Here is a 14,630-nt window from a genome sequence, read left to right as displayed (position 1 = left end):
ATACAAGCATGTCAACAACCACCAAATGTCAAGATGGTTCCATTCCAAATTTTCCAACGAGTAGACTAGTTCTTGAGGCTGTTCCTTCTAGATCTACATGCATTGCCAATATCAAATTGTCTAACATCACACACAAAAAAAGAGGATAGTAAGAGTATGAATATTGAATAATACCAAACTAGCGTTGTTCATTTTATAATTCATACACTTAATCACTTACTATTCCAACGCTTGTGCTGGGCGCGCAACATGTTTCTCTCAAACAAGCATGTTGATGTTACCTTTCTTCTGTTCCTATTTATGTTTGAAATTGGATCATCTTCAGCAGCACCCGTTTACAACGCTAATTACTGCCCAAACAACACATCGTACAATTCCAACGTAACATTCCAAACCAATCTCAGAGTCCTCCTCGCATCCCTCGTCTCCAACGTGTCCCAATCTGACGGTTCCTATAACTCCGCCATGGGAATGGGGACCACAAGCGTCGCCAGCGGCCAATTCCTCTGCCGCGGCGACGTCTCCCCCGCCACGTGTCAAGATTGCATCGCCAGCGCCGCCACGGAAATAACGCGACTCTGCCCCAACAAAACAGAGTCCATAATATGGTACGACGAGTGCACGCTCCGTTTCACCAACCGCTACTTCGCCCCCACCAGCATCGACCCGGGAGCGAGGTTGTCGGACGACAAGAACATCTCTGCCTCCGACTTGGACAGTTTCAACCAGACGTTGTTCGGTTTGTTGAACGAATTGGTGGAAGAAGCTGCGAATTCTCAGTCAGCGAGGAAATTCGCCACCGGCGAAAGCGAATTCGCCGGGTCCTCGCCGGAGAGAACGGTGTATGCCCTGACGGAGTGCGAGCCGAGCCTAACTATTGCTCAGTGTGAAGAGTGTTTGCAAAACGCCGTTTCGACTCTTCCGTCGTGTTGCGGAGGAAAACAAGGCGCCAGGGCTCTGCTTGCGTGGTGCAATGTTAGATACGAGTTGTTTCAGTTTTACAATACTAGCGGCTCGTCAGCACCGTCATCAGGTAATTTTCTTAAATAGTGCTTATTGTCATTCATACAAATTCTATGCTAATGGAACTATCTGAGTATAATGTATTACACAGTTAGTATAAATTCACAATCTTTACATTAATAGTTTAATTTCTTTTAGAAAAATATATTAATGGAGACTAGTTGGATGCTCAATAGTCGTTAATGAATGACAGTTTTTAGTGTATCTGTGTGGTGAAGCCTTTCTTTCTTTTTTAATTACTAACGCCTGATTTTTTTTTCTACAATTATTTATGCAGGAAATAAGAAATCTGTAGCACGAGTAGTCTTGATTGTTGTCCTTGTTGTTTTGTCGATAATTCTCTTATGTGGTGTCTGCTATTTCATATTGAAAAGATCAAAGAAGAAATCCAACACTCTTCTAAGGGAAAATTGTAAGTAATCTTAAAAACAAACCCAAATACATTCCTCATTTCTTTAAAAGGCTAAAAAGGACTAATTTTATCTTTTGCACCTGGATGTTACTCTAGTTGGGGAAGAAAGTGACACTTTGGAGTCTTTACAATTTGGGTTGCCCACAGTTGAAGCTGCCACAAAGAAGTTTTCACATGAAAACAGAATAGGTGAAGGTGGATTTGGAGAGGTTTACAAGGTGACAAAGTGTAACTAAAAATATATTCATGTTTGTTTCTATTTGTTTCTTGAAGTAACTAAATTGATTGTGTTTTTAGGGTATTCTTCCAGATGGACGAGAAATAGCAGTTAAAAAACTCTCACAAAGTTCCGGACAAGGTGCAACAGAATTTAAGAATGAGATTTTATTGATAGCAAAACTTCAACATAGAAATTTAGTGACATTATTAGGATTTTGTTTGGAAGAACAAGAGAAAATGCTCATTTATGAATTCGTGTCCAATAAAAGTCTTGACTACTTTTTATTTGGTAAATCATTTTAACTTACCTCTTGTTTTTCTTACCAATATTTATATTGTTGAACTTTAAAATTTATGCGTTAAAAGAAAAATATTTCTTTATGTACTTATTTTGCTTTAAATGATTTTTTTTTATTTACAGATCCCCGTAAGAGTTGTGAATTGGATTGGACAACACGCTACAAAATTATTGAAGGAATTACACATGGAATTTTATATCTACATGAACATTCACGGTTAAAAGTTATACATCGTGATCTTAAACCTAGTAATGTATTATTGGATAGCATAATGAATCCAAAGATTTCAGACTTTGGAATGGCAAGGATTGTTGCAATAGATCAACATCAAGAAAAAACAAATAGAATTGTGGGAACATAGTAAGTATTTTCAAACACATTTTTTCTTCTCGTATTTCTTTCTAATTTTATTTTTTAGATAGAATTTAAAATTTATATTCTTATTAAAATGGTAGAATATTTTAATGTACTTTTAGTTTTTATTTATGTCAAATATGTTCATTATGGTATACAAAATTTCTAATATTGACATTTTTATATAGTGGTTATATGTCTCCGGAATATGCAATGCATGGACAATTTTCAGAAAAATCAGATGTTTTTAGTTTTGGAGTTATAGTTTTGGAGATAATTAGTGCAAAAAGGAATACTCGTTCTGTTTTTTCGGATCATGATGACCTCTTGAGTTATGTAAGTATTAATTTCTAGTATATTGTTTTACAATATAATTGACGTTAATCAAACAAAAAAGGCAACAATCCCATTAATATTTGGCTTATGAATTTGTTTGCAGGCTTGGGAACAATGGAGGGATCAAACGCCATTAAACATATTAGACCAAAATATAAAGGAATCTTGCAATCATAGGGAAGTCATTAAATGCATTCAAATTGGTTTATTATGTGTACAAGAGAAGCCAGAAGATAGACCTACCATGACACAAGTTGTTTCATATCTCAATAATTCTTTAGTTGAGTTGCCATTTCCAAGAAAACCAATCAATTCTAAACAAAATGAAATAGTTCAAAAGATGATAGTAGGAGAATCAAGCTCAGGTTCAGCACTATCAAATAATGGAATGTCTGTGAGTATATTTATTCCTCGGTAGTATTTGTAGACTTTAATATAAATAAATTTTACATCCTATGTAAATTGAGTTAAACTCTCCATTAATATGATATTATTTAAATACAAAAATTGTTTCGGTAACATTTCATATGATATAAAAACATACAAGTAATTATATTTTCATTTCTTGTACTTTTGATTTTAGTCTTCTAACTTTAATTTTGATTAATTTGGTTATTAAATTTTACAAAAATAATGATTTTCATCCCTTTTCAGAGACAAGGATAATACTAAAGATGTATGAAAATCATTATTTTTATAAAGTTTAGTAATTAAATTATCAAAACTGATGTCCGAAGACTAAAACAATGATTTTAAATGCTCTTCAGAGACACTAAAAACAAACATAATAATGATATCCACTTTTCATCTCTATGTTTTTTAGATTATTTTATCCCTTAACTACCATTATAAACTACACCACCGTTATATTTTAAAAATGAACTGTCCTATTGAGATAAAAGAATAAAGACACATTTTTCCTTTAAATTGTTTTTGTAAATGTAAAATATACTTTATTTATTTATTATAAATGTTAATCAATAATCTATAGTTATTTTTTTAAAAATAAAATCTATAACTATTATAAATATCCACTTTTCATCTATATATATTTTTTTACTATTTTATCCCTTAACTAACATTATAAAGTATACCACAATTATATTTTAACTGCGTACAACTTTCATTATCTCTCTTTTTTCCTAGCTATAATAATATATAATTTTTATATTAAAATATTTATTTATTATAATTTAAATTTTAATTAAATAAAAATAAATATTTAGCCCCAATACGCATCCCAAACTGCTAGTTATATGTATAAAACTCAAGAGTCAGGAGGAAACAATATTTCGCGCGTTGGTCAATAAGTCCGCTAAAATTGACCAGCGTTCAAAGCTGAAATGGAGATGCATTGCTACTGAATGGCATAATGGGCTATACATGCATCTTGAATATAAAACTAGTTGAAGACCCATATACGAAATTTGAATTAATCAACTTCACTTCTGCAGTGTCTCTTAAGTGTGCTTTAAAGGAACAAAACCGCAACATTTCACTCTTCTAAAAGTTGAGTATGTATTTTTCTTTATTAGAAAACAATGAATATATTGACAGTGAAAAAATATATTTTTATTCAATTATAATTTATAATTTTATTATTTTTATAATAATTATTTTAAAAATTATATTAATCATGATTTTTGATAAGTTAACCATATAATTTTTTATATTAACAATACATAAAAGTTAAATTTTTTGTGTGTGTAATATTTGAGTGTGTATAAACATTAGCATCCACAAGGAGTTGGGCATAGTCACAAAAGTAGTTTGAGATGGTTGAATATTTTTTTACTGGTTTTAATTTTAGTGTGTGAAATATATTTCTAAAAGAGAAAAGAGAAAAAATATTGAAAATATTTAATTGGAAGAATGAAATGATAAATCATCAAGTTATGCATATTCTAATTTATAATTTTATAATAAAAAATGGAAAAGTTGAAAGGGTGTTCAAATGTAGTTCTAACTGCTTTGAATTTGCACAATATACAATTTTTAAAAAAAATTAACGATTTTTTTAGAACAAAATACACAAGGAACTCTTCCTAAAGTATCTATAATAATATGATTTTGTCATTGTCTTAAGAAAGATCTCATAGCAATCAACAGCGCATAAATCAGGGACTTTCCTACCAAGTAGATATATATTGACTTTATGCTTTCGACTTTTTGATTGTTTCAAAGAACCTGTCTACGAAAAGTAACACATCTCTTAAATCTTCATAATGTTTTCAACTTAGAACCTAATCTGGTTAGGAAACATTATCCAATGCCTATGGCACCTTCAAGACTGATATCCGTTGTCTTTCTCCTTCTTCTTACACTCCTATCTTATACCACGGCTTAGCCAAGCTTCCTGTTCCATTTCTTCACGAATGATAAAGGTAACTACACAGACCCACCTCAATACCCTTTTGTCTACTTTGTCTTCTTCCAACACACAAATTGATTCTGGCTTCTACAATTCCTCTGAGGGCCAAAACTCTGACAAAGTTAACGCAATTGGGATGTGTAGAGGTGATGTTAAGCCACACGCTTGCTTAAATGATTCTAGAGTCCGATGACGTGATCCTTATTAAGAGCGGGTCGTTTGGTATAGGTCAAAGAATCAGATAAAGTCACTTCTAGAGATGGAAGAAGATAAGTCAGAAATACACGCTACAAGAGTTTAACTTTGATAAGTCTAAAATTGATTAGACAAGAAATCCTGAGAGAAGTTCTCACAAAATACACAAGTATTTTTTGAAAAAATGTCAAAAGTTCATTTCCTTCAAAATGAGAGTTGAATACATATAGTGTAGCATTAACTGAAATTGGTGCAACTAAGAAGGTATAGGATTCAACCACCAATTTATTTAATTTAATTTAATTTTAAAAATAGAAAATATTAAATATGAACCTTCAAATTACTTTGGACCTTCAATAATCAAGATTCTTGAGAGTGACTCTGGTTTTCGTCCTTCTTCATTTGAGCCTTGTGAAGTATAACTGTTATCATTTGTTGGAGGGCATCCTCTGACTGTTTGGTCTTATCCCTGTCATAGGTCTCCGTACTTAGACAGCTTTGGAATTCTCATCACTCACACAGCGTTGTCCAACCTAGAAAGAGGCCATTGGGTGGTATGACAATTGCATGCTACGCTACTCAAATCGCTCAATATTCGAGACCATGGAACCTGACTCTACGTACTTTCTGTGGATTTAACAATGCAACTGATATGGATCAGTTCAATGAGGGTCTTAGGGGCATAGTGGATGGTCTCAGAAGCAAAGCTGCATCTGGTAATTCCCTTAAGAAGTATGCTGCAGGAAGCGCAGCTGGTCCAAGCTTTCAAGCAGAATTTTCTCGTTAGCCATCATGCTTTTACTGATTTGGTGCTGTTAATCAATCTTAAATCACCTTTTAATAACTTATATTGATTAAACTCTTTTCCCACCTGTGGCTGAAATTGACGATGAAATTGAACCAATTGAGACATTGCAATTCAACTTTGACATCATCAGAATGGCTACATTTTACAAGGTAAGAATATGCGGCTACGTTTTAGATAAATGTTAGTTCTCAGATTCTGGACTTGTTTTATTCAATGACTATTTGCTCCGAATTCACATGTATCAGACTCTGATATATTTTCAGGGTAAGCTTTCCAATGGCCAAGAAGTTGCGGTCAAAAGATTATCTATGAATTCAGGACAAGGAGATGTAGAATTTAAAAAAGAAGTGCAGTTAGTGGCCAAGCTACAGCACCGAAATTGAGTCAAACTACTTGGTTTTAGTTTGGAAAGAAAAGAAAGGTTACTGGTCTACGAGTTTATTCCCAATAAAAAGCCTTGATTACTTCATATTTGGTAAGTTAGATCTTATTACTCATTTCTGCTTAATGGTAATTGCATAATTATTGTAGACATAGTTTAAAAGGTTATTCTTTGGCTTGGTTTAGTAGATCCAATTAAGCGTGCACATTTAGACTTGGAAAGGCGGTATAAAATCATAGGAGGCATTGCTAAAGGTCTTCTTTATCTTCATGAAGATTCGAGACTACGGATTATGCATCGTGATCTCAAAAAAAGCAACATTCTGTTGGATGCGGAAATGAATCCTAAGATATGATATTGGATTTTGGCATGGCAAGATTGTATCTTGTGGATCAGACTCAAGCAAACACAAGTAGAATTGTCGTAACTCAGTGAGTACGTACCATGATATGAAAGTGTTAATTAATTGTTTTCCTCAGTCCTTGTTGGACATTTTAGTGTAATTGATCTCTTTATTATGTTAAAATAAGAGTGCACGCTTGTTTTAATGTAATAACGAGATGTTCGGTTTAGGCAAAGGTTGGAAGTTACATGGAAGTTACTAAAACTTCCATCAACGGTTGGAAGTTACATGGAAGTTACTAAAACTTCCATCAACGGCAATTTTTAAAAAATAAATAACTTCTAACAACCGCCAAAAATCACCTGTTCTTTGATTATAAATAATCATCCTGGTTCAGAAAGCATAACATGTGAAAAACATACAAGACCAAAAAAAAAAACTCTTGAATTATAATCTTCTGATTTTATCCGATTGAACAATTTTGGTTGAACCCCGAAATTTGATTCAATCTGAAAGTGTTTATACACGACTTCAGATTTATCCAGGATTATCTCGATTTTCAAAATTAACCAACAAAAGATTGAATCAAATCTTTCGAGATGACGAACGATAGTTCGAAGATGACAAGCAAGTTTGTGAAGTTGGACAAGTTTGAAGGGCAGGATTTCAGAAGATGGCAGAAGAAGATGCACTTTCTCTTGACAACATTGAATGTGGTGTATGTGCTGAGTACACCGATGCCGGTGTATATGGAAGGCGAAACTCTGGATCAAACAAGGAAGCGTTCGAAATGGGAGAACGACGATTACATTTGTCGTGGACACATTCTGAACGGTATGTCTGACTCTCTCTTTGATATTTATCAAAATGTTGAGTCTGCTAAGGAATTATGGGACTCTCTTGAATCCAAGTATATGGTAGAAGATGCCTCAAGTAACAAATTCTTAGTTAGTAATTTCTTTAATTACAAAATGATTGATTCGAGGCCTGTTATGGAGCAATATAATGAACTGCTGCGGATTTTGGGTCAGTTTACTCAACATGATTTGAAAATGGATGAATCCATTGCAGTTTCATCTATAATTGATAAACTGCCTTCTTCTTGGAAAGACTTCAAGCATACCTTGAAACATAAGAAGGAAGAGTTGACTCTGGTTCAACTCGGTAGTCATTTCATGATTGAGGAGTCGTTGAGGGCTCAGGAAATTGACAAAGTCAATGATAAAACCGTAGCAGGTTCCTCTTCCGTTAATATGGTAGAGGAAAGTGGAACAGTTAAGCAAAATTACAATGCTAAAGGTAACAAACGAAAATTTCAAGGAAATAAGAACAAAGGTCCAAACTAACAGACAAAATTGTCATGTTGGAAGTGTGGGAAACCTGGTCATTTAAAGAGGGATTGCCGGGTGTTCAAAGGAAAGAACAAGGCTGGTCCAAGTGGGTCTAATGATCCTGAAAAGCAACAAGGTTAGATTGTAGTGAATAATTTTAATTCGAATACGAATTCAAATTATGTATCACTAATATCTGATGCATTCTATGTGCAGGATGATGACGTTGCTTGGTGGTTTGATTCGGGAGCAACAAGCCATGTGTGCAAAGATCGTCGTTGGTTCAAGGAATTTAGACCAATCGATGATGGCTCTATTGTGAAGATGGACAATGTTGCAACTGAACCAATCCTAGGATTAGGTTGTGTGAATTTAGTTTTTACTTCCGGAAAAAGTTTGTATTTGGATAATGTCTTATTTGTACCTGGTATTCGTAAGAACTTATTGTCTGGTATGGTTTTAAATAATTGTGGTTTCAAGCAAGTACTTGAAAGTGACAAGTACATCTTGTCAAGACATGACTCGTTTGTTGGATTTGGTTATCGTTGTAATGGAATGTTTAAATTAAACATTGATGTTCCTTTTGTTCATGAATCTGTTTGTATGGCCTCGTGTAGTTCTATAACTAATATGACAAAATCAGAAATTTGGCATGCTAGATTAGGACATGTTCATTACAAAAGATTAAAAGATATGTCAAAAACAAGTATGATTCCTCCTTTTGATATGAACATTGAAAAATGCAAAACTTGCATGTTGACCAAGATCACTAGGAAACCTTTTAAGGATGTTAAAAGTGAGACTAAAGTCTTAGACCTTATTCATAGTGATTTGTGTGATTTGCATGCTACTCCATCATTAGGTCATAAAAAATATCTTGTTACTTTTATTGATGATGCATCAAGGTATTGTTATGTATATTTATTAAATACAAAAGATGAAGCTCTTGATAAATTTAAAATTTATAAGAAAGAGGTAGAACTTCATCAAAATGGGCAAATCAAAACTCTTCGTACGGATAGGGGAGGTGAGAATTATGATCCGCTTTATTTTCAATCTACTGGAATAATACATCAAACTACAGCTCCCTATACACCACAACAGAATGGTGTAGCCGAAAGGAAGAATAGAACCTTGAAAGAAATGGTGAATTCCATGTTATCCTATTCGGGTTTAAGTGAAGGATTTTGGGGTGAGGCTATGTTGACAGCCTGTCACTTGTTGAACCGAATTCCTAACAAAAGGAATAAGGTTACCCCATATGAACTTTGGCACAAAAAGACACCAAATTTGAGTTATCTCAAAATTTGGGGATGTAGGGCTGTAGTCAGACTTACAGAACCTAAAAGGAAAACCATAGGTGAAAGAGGTATAGATTGCATATTTATTGGATATGTTGAACATTCTAAAGCATATAGATTCTATGTTCTAGAATCTAATGATTTTGTTGCTGTGAACTCGGTTATAGAGTCACGGGATGCTATCTTTGATGAACAAAGGTTTACATCTATACCTAGGCCAAAGGACATGAATTCCATGTCGAAAGTCTCAGTTAATATTGAGGATATACCTTCAACTAGTACTGAAACTAGAAAGAGTACGAGAGTAAGAAAGGCTAAGTCATTTGGTGATGACTTTCAACTCTATTTGGTTGAAGGGTCAAGGAATGATATTGAATTTCAATATCAATATTGCCTTAATGTTGAGGAAGACCCAAAGAATTTTAGTGAAGCAATGGCTTCAAGGGATGTTGTATTCTGGAAAGAAGCAATCCAAAGTGAAATGGATTCCATCATGCAAAATAATACCTGGAAATTGGTTGACTTACCTCCTGGATGTAAGCCATTAGGATGTAAGATGATCTTTAGGAGAAAGATGAAAGTGGATGGTACTGTTGACAATTACAAAGCCAGATTGGTTATCCAAGGCTTTAGGCAAAAGGAGGGTATTGATTTTTTCGATACATATGCTCCTGTTGCTAGGATATCCACTATTAGACTGTTGTTAGCACTTGCTGGTATCCACAATCTGGTGATTCACCAAATGGATGTGAAAACTGCATTCTTAAATGGTGAATTGAATGAAGAGATATACATGAAACAACCTGAAGGGTTTGTTATGCCAGGAAATGAAAATAAGGTGTGTAAACTGATGAAATCTCTTTATGGCTTGAAACAAGCGCCTAAGAAATGGCATAAAAAATTTGATGAGGTTGTGTTGTCTAGTGGTTTTGTTATAAACCAAGCAGATAAATGTCTATACAGCAAGTTTGATACTCATGGCAAATGAGTTATCATTTGTCTGTATGTAGACGACATGTTGATCTTTGGTACCGACCAAGATCAAGTTGATGAAACTAAGGCATTTTTGTCTTCTAAGTTTGATATGAAAGATATGGGGGAGGCGGATGTGATCTTAGGAATAAAGATCAAACGTGGAAACAATGACATTTCTATCTCTCAATCACATTATATTGAGAAGATATTGGAGAAATTTAATTTTAAAGATTGTTCTCCGGTAAGTACTCCCATTGATCCTAACCTGAAGCTATTACCTAATAAAGGTGTAGCAGTGTCTCAACTTGAATACTCAAGGGCGATAGGATCACTCATGTATGCAATGATTAGTACTAGGCCTGATATAGCTTATGCTGTTGCTAAACTCAGTAGGTTTACAAGTAATTCTAGTTCTCATCATTGGCAAGCTATGAATAGAGTATTCAAGTACTTAAAGGGAACCATTGACTATGGTTTGACATATACTGAATTTCCTTCGGTTATTGAAGGTTACTCTGATGCAAGTTGGATAACCAATATGGAGGATTATTCATCCACAAGTGGTTGGGTATTCCTCCTTGGAGGAGGTGCTATCTCTTGGGCATCCAAGAAACAGACCTGCATTACAAATTCAACAATGGAATATGAATTTGTAGCTTTAGCAACAGCTGGTAAAGAAGCCGAGTGGCTAAGAAATCTGATCTATGAGATTCCATTGTGGCCCAGACCTATACCTCCCATGTCTATCAGGTGTGATAGTCAGGCAACTTTGGCTAAGGCATATAGTCAAGTGTATAATGGGAAGTCTAGACACTTGGGTGTTAGACACAACATGGTTCGGGAGTTAATCATGCATGGTGTGATATCAGTGGAGTTTGTGAGAACTCAGCATAATTTGGCCGATCATTTAACCAAAGGGTTAAGTAGAGATCTCGTGAAAAGGTCGGCTGTGGGATTAGGATTAAAGTCCATCTGAAATCTCTTATGTTAAGATACCCAATTCCCATCTAATATGACATTAGGTGCTGAATTCAATGTGGAAAGCTTAACATGTAGAGATTGGAACACATCATCGAAAGTATCCCAAAAGGAATGTGTTCGGTTTTGTAAGTTAAGGAGGTTGAAGTATAACTTCTCAATGGTTCTTTTGAAAAATTGCATTTACAGGTGCAAGAAAGAAAATGACTACCTATATAAGCATGAAGTTTAGCCGCTTCAAGAAGCTGGGACTTGGCTTTGATATGCTTATGAAGGATAGGGACACAGGCTAGTAAAACTAGTGTCGAGCAAGAGTAATGTTATAAACTATTGTGCAGATTATCTTCATGTATTCATTATGAATAGAAAGGGTTCAATCCTTAGTGACACCCTGATATTCGAATATTTGAAACGTGTAATTTGCTAAGATGAAATTCAATCGTCACGATATTTCATCTATGCAGTAGTTTGTTGTATGTTATGACTTTGGTGATTTGATCGGTAATTACACTAAAATGGGGGAGGTTTGTTGGACATTTTAGTGTAATTGATCTCTTTATTATGTTAAAATAAGAGTGCACGCTTGTTTTAATGTAATAACGAGATGTTCGGTTTAGGCAAAGGTTGGAAGTTACATGGAAGTTACATGGAAGTTACTAAAACTTCCATCAACGGTTGGAAGTTACATGGAAGTTACTAAAACTTCCATCAACGGTTGGAAGTTACATGGAAGTTACTAAAACTTCCATCAACGGCAATTTTTAAAAAATAAATAATTTTCATCAACCGCCAAAAACCACCTGTTCTTTGATTATAAATAATCATCCTGGTTCAGAAAGCATAACATGTGAAAAACATACAAGACAAAAAAAAAAACTCTTGAATTATAATCTTCTGATTTTATCCGATTGAACAATTTTGGTTGAACCCCGAAATTTGATTCAATCTGAAAGTGTTTATACACGACTTCAGATTTATCCAGGATTATCTCGATTTTCAAAATTAACCAACAGTCCTTACTCCTTACCAACCAAAATGGATGAAAATTTTGTACTAATTGAGCTTGACGTTATTGACATGTAGCTGATATAGGGCACCCGAATATATAAGGCAAGGACAATTCTCTGTGAAGTAAGATGTTTTCAGTTTTGGTGTACTGGTTCTAGAGATAGTAAGTGGCCAGAAAAATAGCGGCTTTCAACATGGAGACCATTGTAGAGAATCTAATAAGCTTTGTAAGTCTCTTTTTTCTTTTCAACGTTTTCTTTCTTACTCTTTTTAAGTATAAGGTTAGAAGTTGTGAACTAAGTACTAACATTTTCAGCAATTTTGCAAATCCTTTCAGGCCTGGAAAAACTGTAGGGAGGGAACAGCACCAAATCTCATAGACACCACATTGAACAAGTTCAAGAAACGAAATGATGAGATGCATCCACATTGGTTTACTGTGTGTTCAGGGAAATTTAGCTGACAGACCAAGCATGGCTTCTGTTGTACTCACGCTTAATAGCTACTCTCACACACTCCCTGTGCCTTCAGAGCTTGCCTTTTTTTATACACAGGAGAGACTTGTCAGATATTCAATCGTGGGAGTATAGTTCATCAGGCGCAACAGAATCGAAAAGCAAATCTGTCAAAGCATGCTCTAGTGAGGAATCAACATGAGCTTTTACCCTCGATAGAATTTAGTGATACATTACAGTCTTACAACTGACATTTTTTCTTTTTCTTTTACCGGAGGATAGTAACAAATTGGCCATTTTCCCATCTAGTATGTATATTTTCCATCTACATCCTGAATTTATTTTTAAGTTGTTGAGTTTTGGCATTTGTTTGTTGCTCTGATGATGACATGTTAGTTAATAAGTAATAGCTACCTACCGTTGATGTTACCCTTGTACTATAGAAACCTATTAGATTGTGTGGGCATTGGCCGTTGTGTATATATCGAACTTAGAATGAAGAAATTTTTTTATACTCCTAGGGTATCTATATATATATTGCACTTAACTTTCTTCATTTGATAATTTTTTCTTATTTTTAAATAAAAAGGTTTTTAATTCACGAAAAAGATAAACATGAAATAATGGTGAGTGTTATTTTAAAGGAACGAGTGTGTACTATGGAAATACTGAAGAAATTTCCTTTAGAATGCTTGGGTGCCTTGTGAGAATGTGTAACATATATGTGGGTTATATATCTTAGTGGGCAAGTCTCGTGGCACAGATTAGATTAGATAATACTACAAAAGTTTTGATAGGACAAAATGTTATGAATTTTGTGATTAATTTTGATACACGCTCATGTGCGTTGCACCTGCATTTCAAATTTCTTTTAAGAAAAAAAAAAGTATGAAATTTTTGGAAGTAGGGAAGAAAATACCAGGAAGCTTGAATATATGTGGCTCTAAATTTGACAAGGAAATCGATGGTGACTGGTGTACTTTGCCGTAAATTACTCGTTAACTCCTGTCACATCACATTCATCCACCTTTCCTAATTCAGAATTGTTCAAAGTCCATCCGAAGCTTCGTTCGGTGGTCAACTAAGTCGTTAAACTTTGTTTCTTAGATCTAAAAAATAAAAGAATAAAAATATAAAAAATTGTTGAATCAAAGTAGAATGCAAAAGATGAGTCTTATTGGAACGTATCGTTTCACTTTATTTTTTTATACATAACATATAAAAATAATCACCCCTCCCTTAGTTTTAAATAACCCGACATCCCTTTCTCATTTTTCAAATTTCATCTTCTTTTCAATAACCTCCTCCCTCTCTCAGTTTTAAATCACCCGAGACCGCTTCCCCCATTATCCAAATTTCATCTTCTTTTCAATAATCCTCCCCCCACTCAAACTCTATCTCTTTCTTCCTAAATTCTCATCTCTCAATCTTTCCCTTTTCTTCTTCTATTGTTTTAAAATTTATGAAACTTATTACATCCTTGTGTCATTCCCAAGCATGAAAAGGGTTAGAAAACTAAGAATTATTGTGGTTTCTTCAAAACCTTAGATTTGTTAAATTTGGGGATTTTGCCCAATCTCTTATTCTTTTATTTTAAATGTGTAAATCCTGTGGAAAATACGATAGTTAATTCTTTCAACAACATATTTAAATAAATACATTTCAAAGGGTAAAAAGTTCACGTTCACTTTTCTAACATCATAATAAAACTTGTTCAAATAAATAATAAAATTATCTCGGCTCAAAACAAGATTGTCTAAGTCTTCATGAAATCAATATAAAAATCTATACCCCAATGTCACATCCTATCAGAGCATTGTGTTTCAGCGATTTCTAATAT

At 34.1% G+C, this 14,630-nt stretch overlaps 1 protein-coding gene across 5 annotated transcripts; it reads left to right on the top strand.

Moving 5' to 3' along the window:
- The first annotated feature begins 15 nt into the window (after nucleotides 1-15).
- LOC114402923 (cysteine-rich receptor-like protein kinase 10) lies at nucleotides 16-13,304 on the top strand. Of its 5 annotated transcripts, none has more exons than XM_028365620.1 (12): nucleotides 16-1,033; nucleotides 1,301-1,435; nucleotides 1,532-1,653; nucleotides 1,733-1,793; nucleotides 2,076-2,313; nucleotides 2,496-2,643; nucleotides 2,747-3,037; nucleotides 5,688-6,166; nucleotides 6,281-6,492; nucleotides 6,585-6,834; nucleotides 12,411-12,562; nucleotides 12,673-13,304. In XM_028365620.1, exons 1-8 carry the CDS (start codon nucleotides 250-252, stop codon nucleotides 5,994-5,996), a joined length of 2,088 nt encoding a protein of 695 aa, XP_028221421.1. In that variant the 5' UTR covers nucleotides 16-249; the 3' UTR covers nucleotides 5,997-6,166; nucleotides 6,281-6,492; nucleotides 6,585-6,834; nucleotides 12,411-12,562; nucleotides 12,673-13,304. The 5 variants fall into 5 exon arrangements, with proteins under 5 accessions (XP_028221421.1, XP_028221419.1, XP_028221418.1 ...); XM_028365618.1 differs by having other exon boundaries at nucleotides 17-1,033; nucleotides 1,733-1,943; nucleotides 6,588-6,834; XM_028365617.1 differs by having other exon boundaries at nucleotides 17-1,033; nucleotides 1,733-1,943.
- The last annotated feature ends 1,326 nt before the right edge of the window (nucleotides 13,305-14,630 follow it).

This window comes from Glycine soja, chromosome 20 (assembly GCF_004193775.1).
Source record: "Glycine soja cultivar W05 chromosome 20, ASM419377v2, whole genome shotgun sequence".
Lineage (NCBI taxonomy): Eukaryota > Viridiplantae > Streptophyta > Magnoliopsida > Fabales > Fabaceae > Glycine > Glycine soja.
The sequence above is the reverse complement of the archived record's forward strand: the minus strand, read 5'-3'. Positions and strand labels throughout refer to the sequence as shown.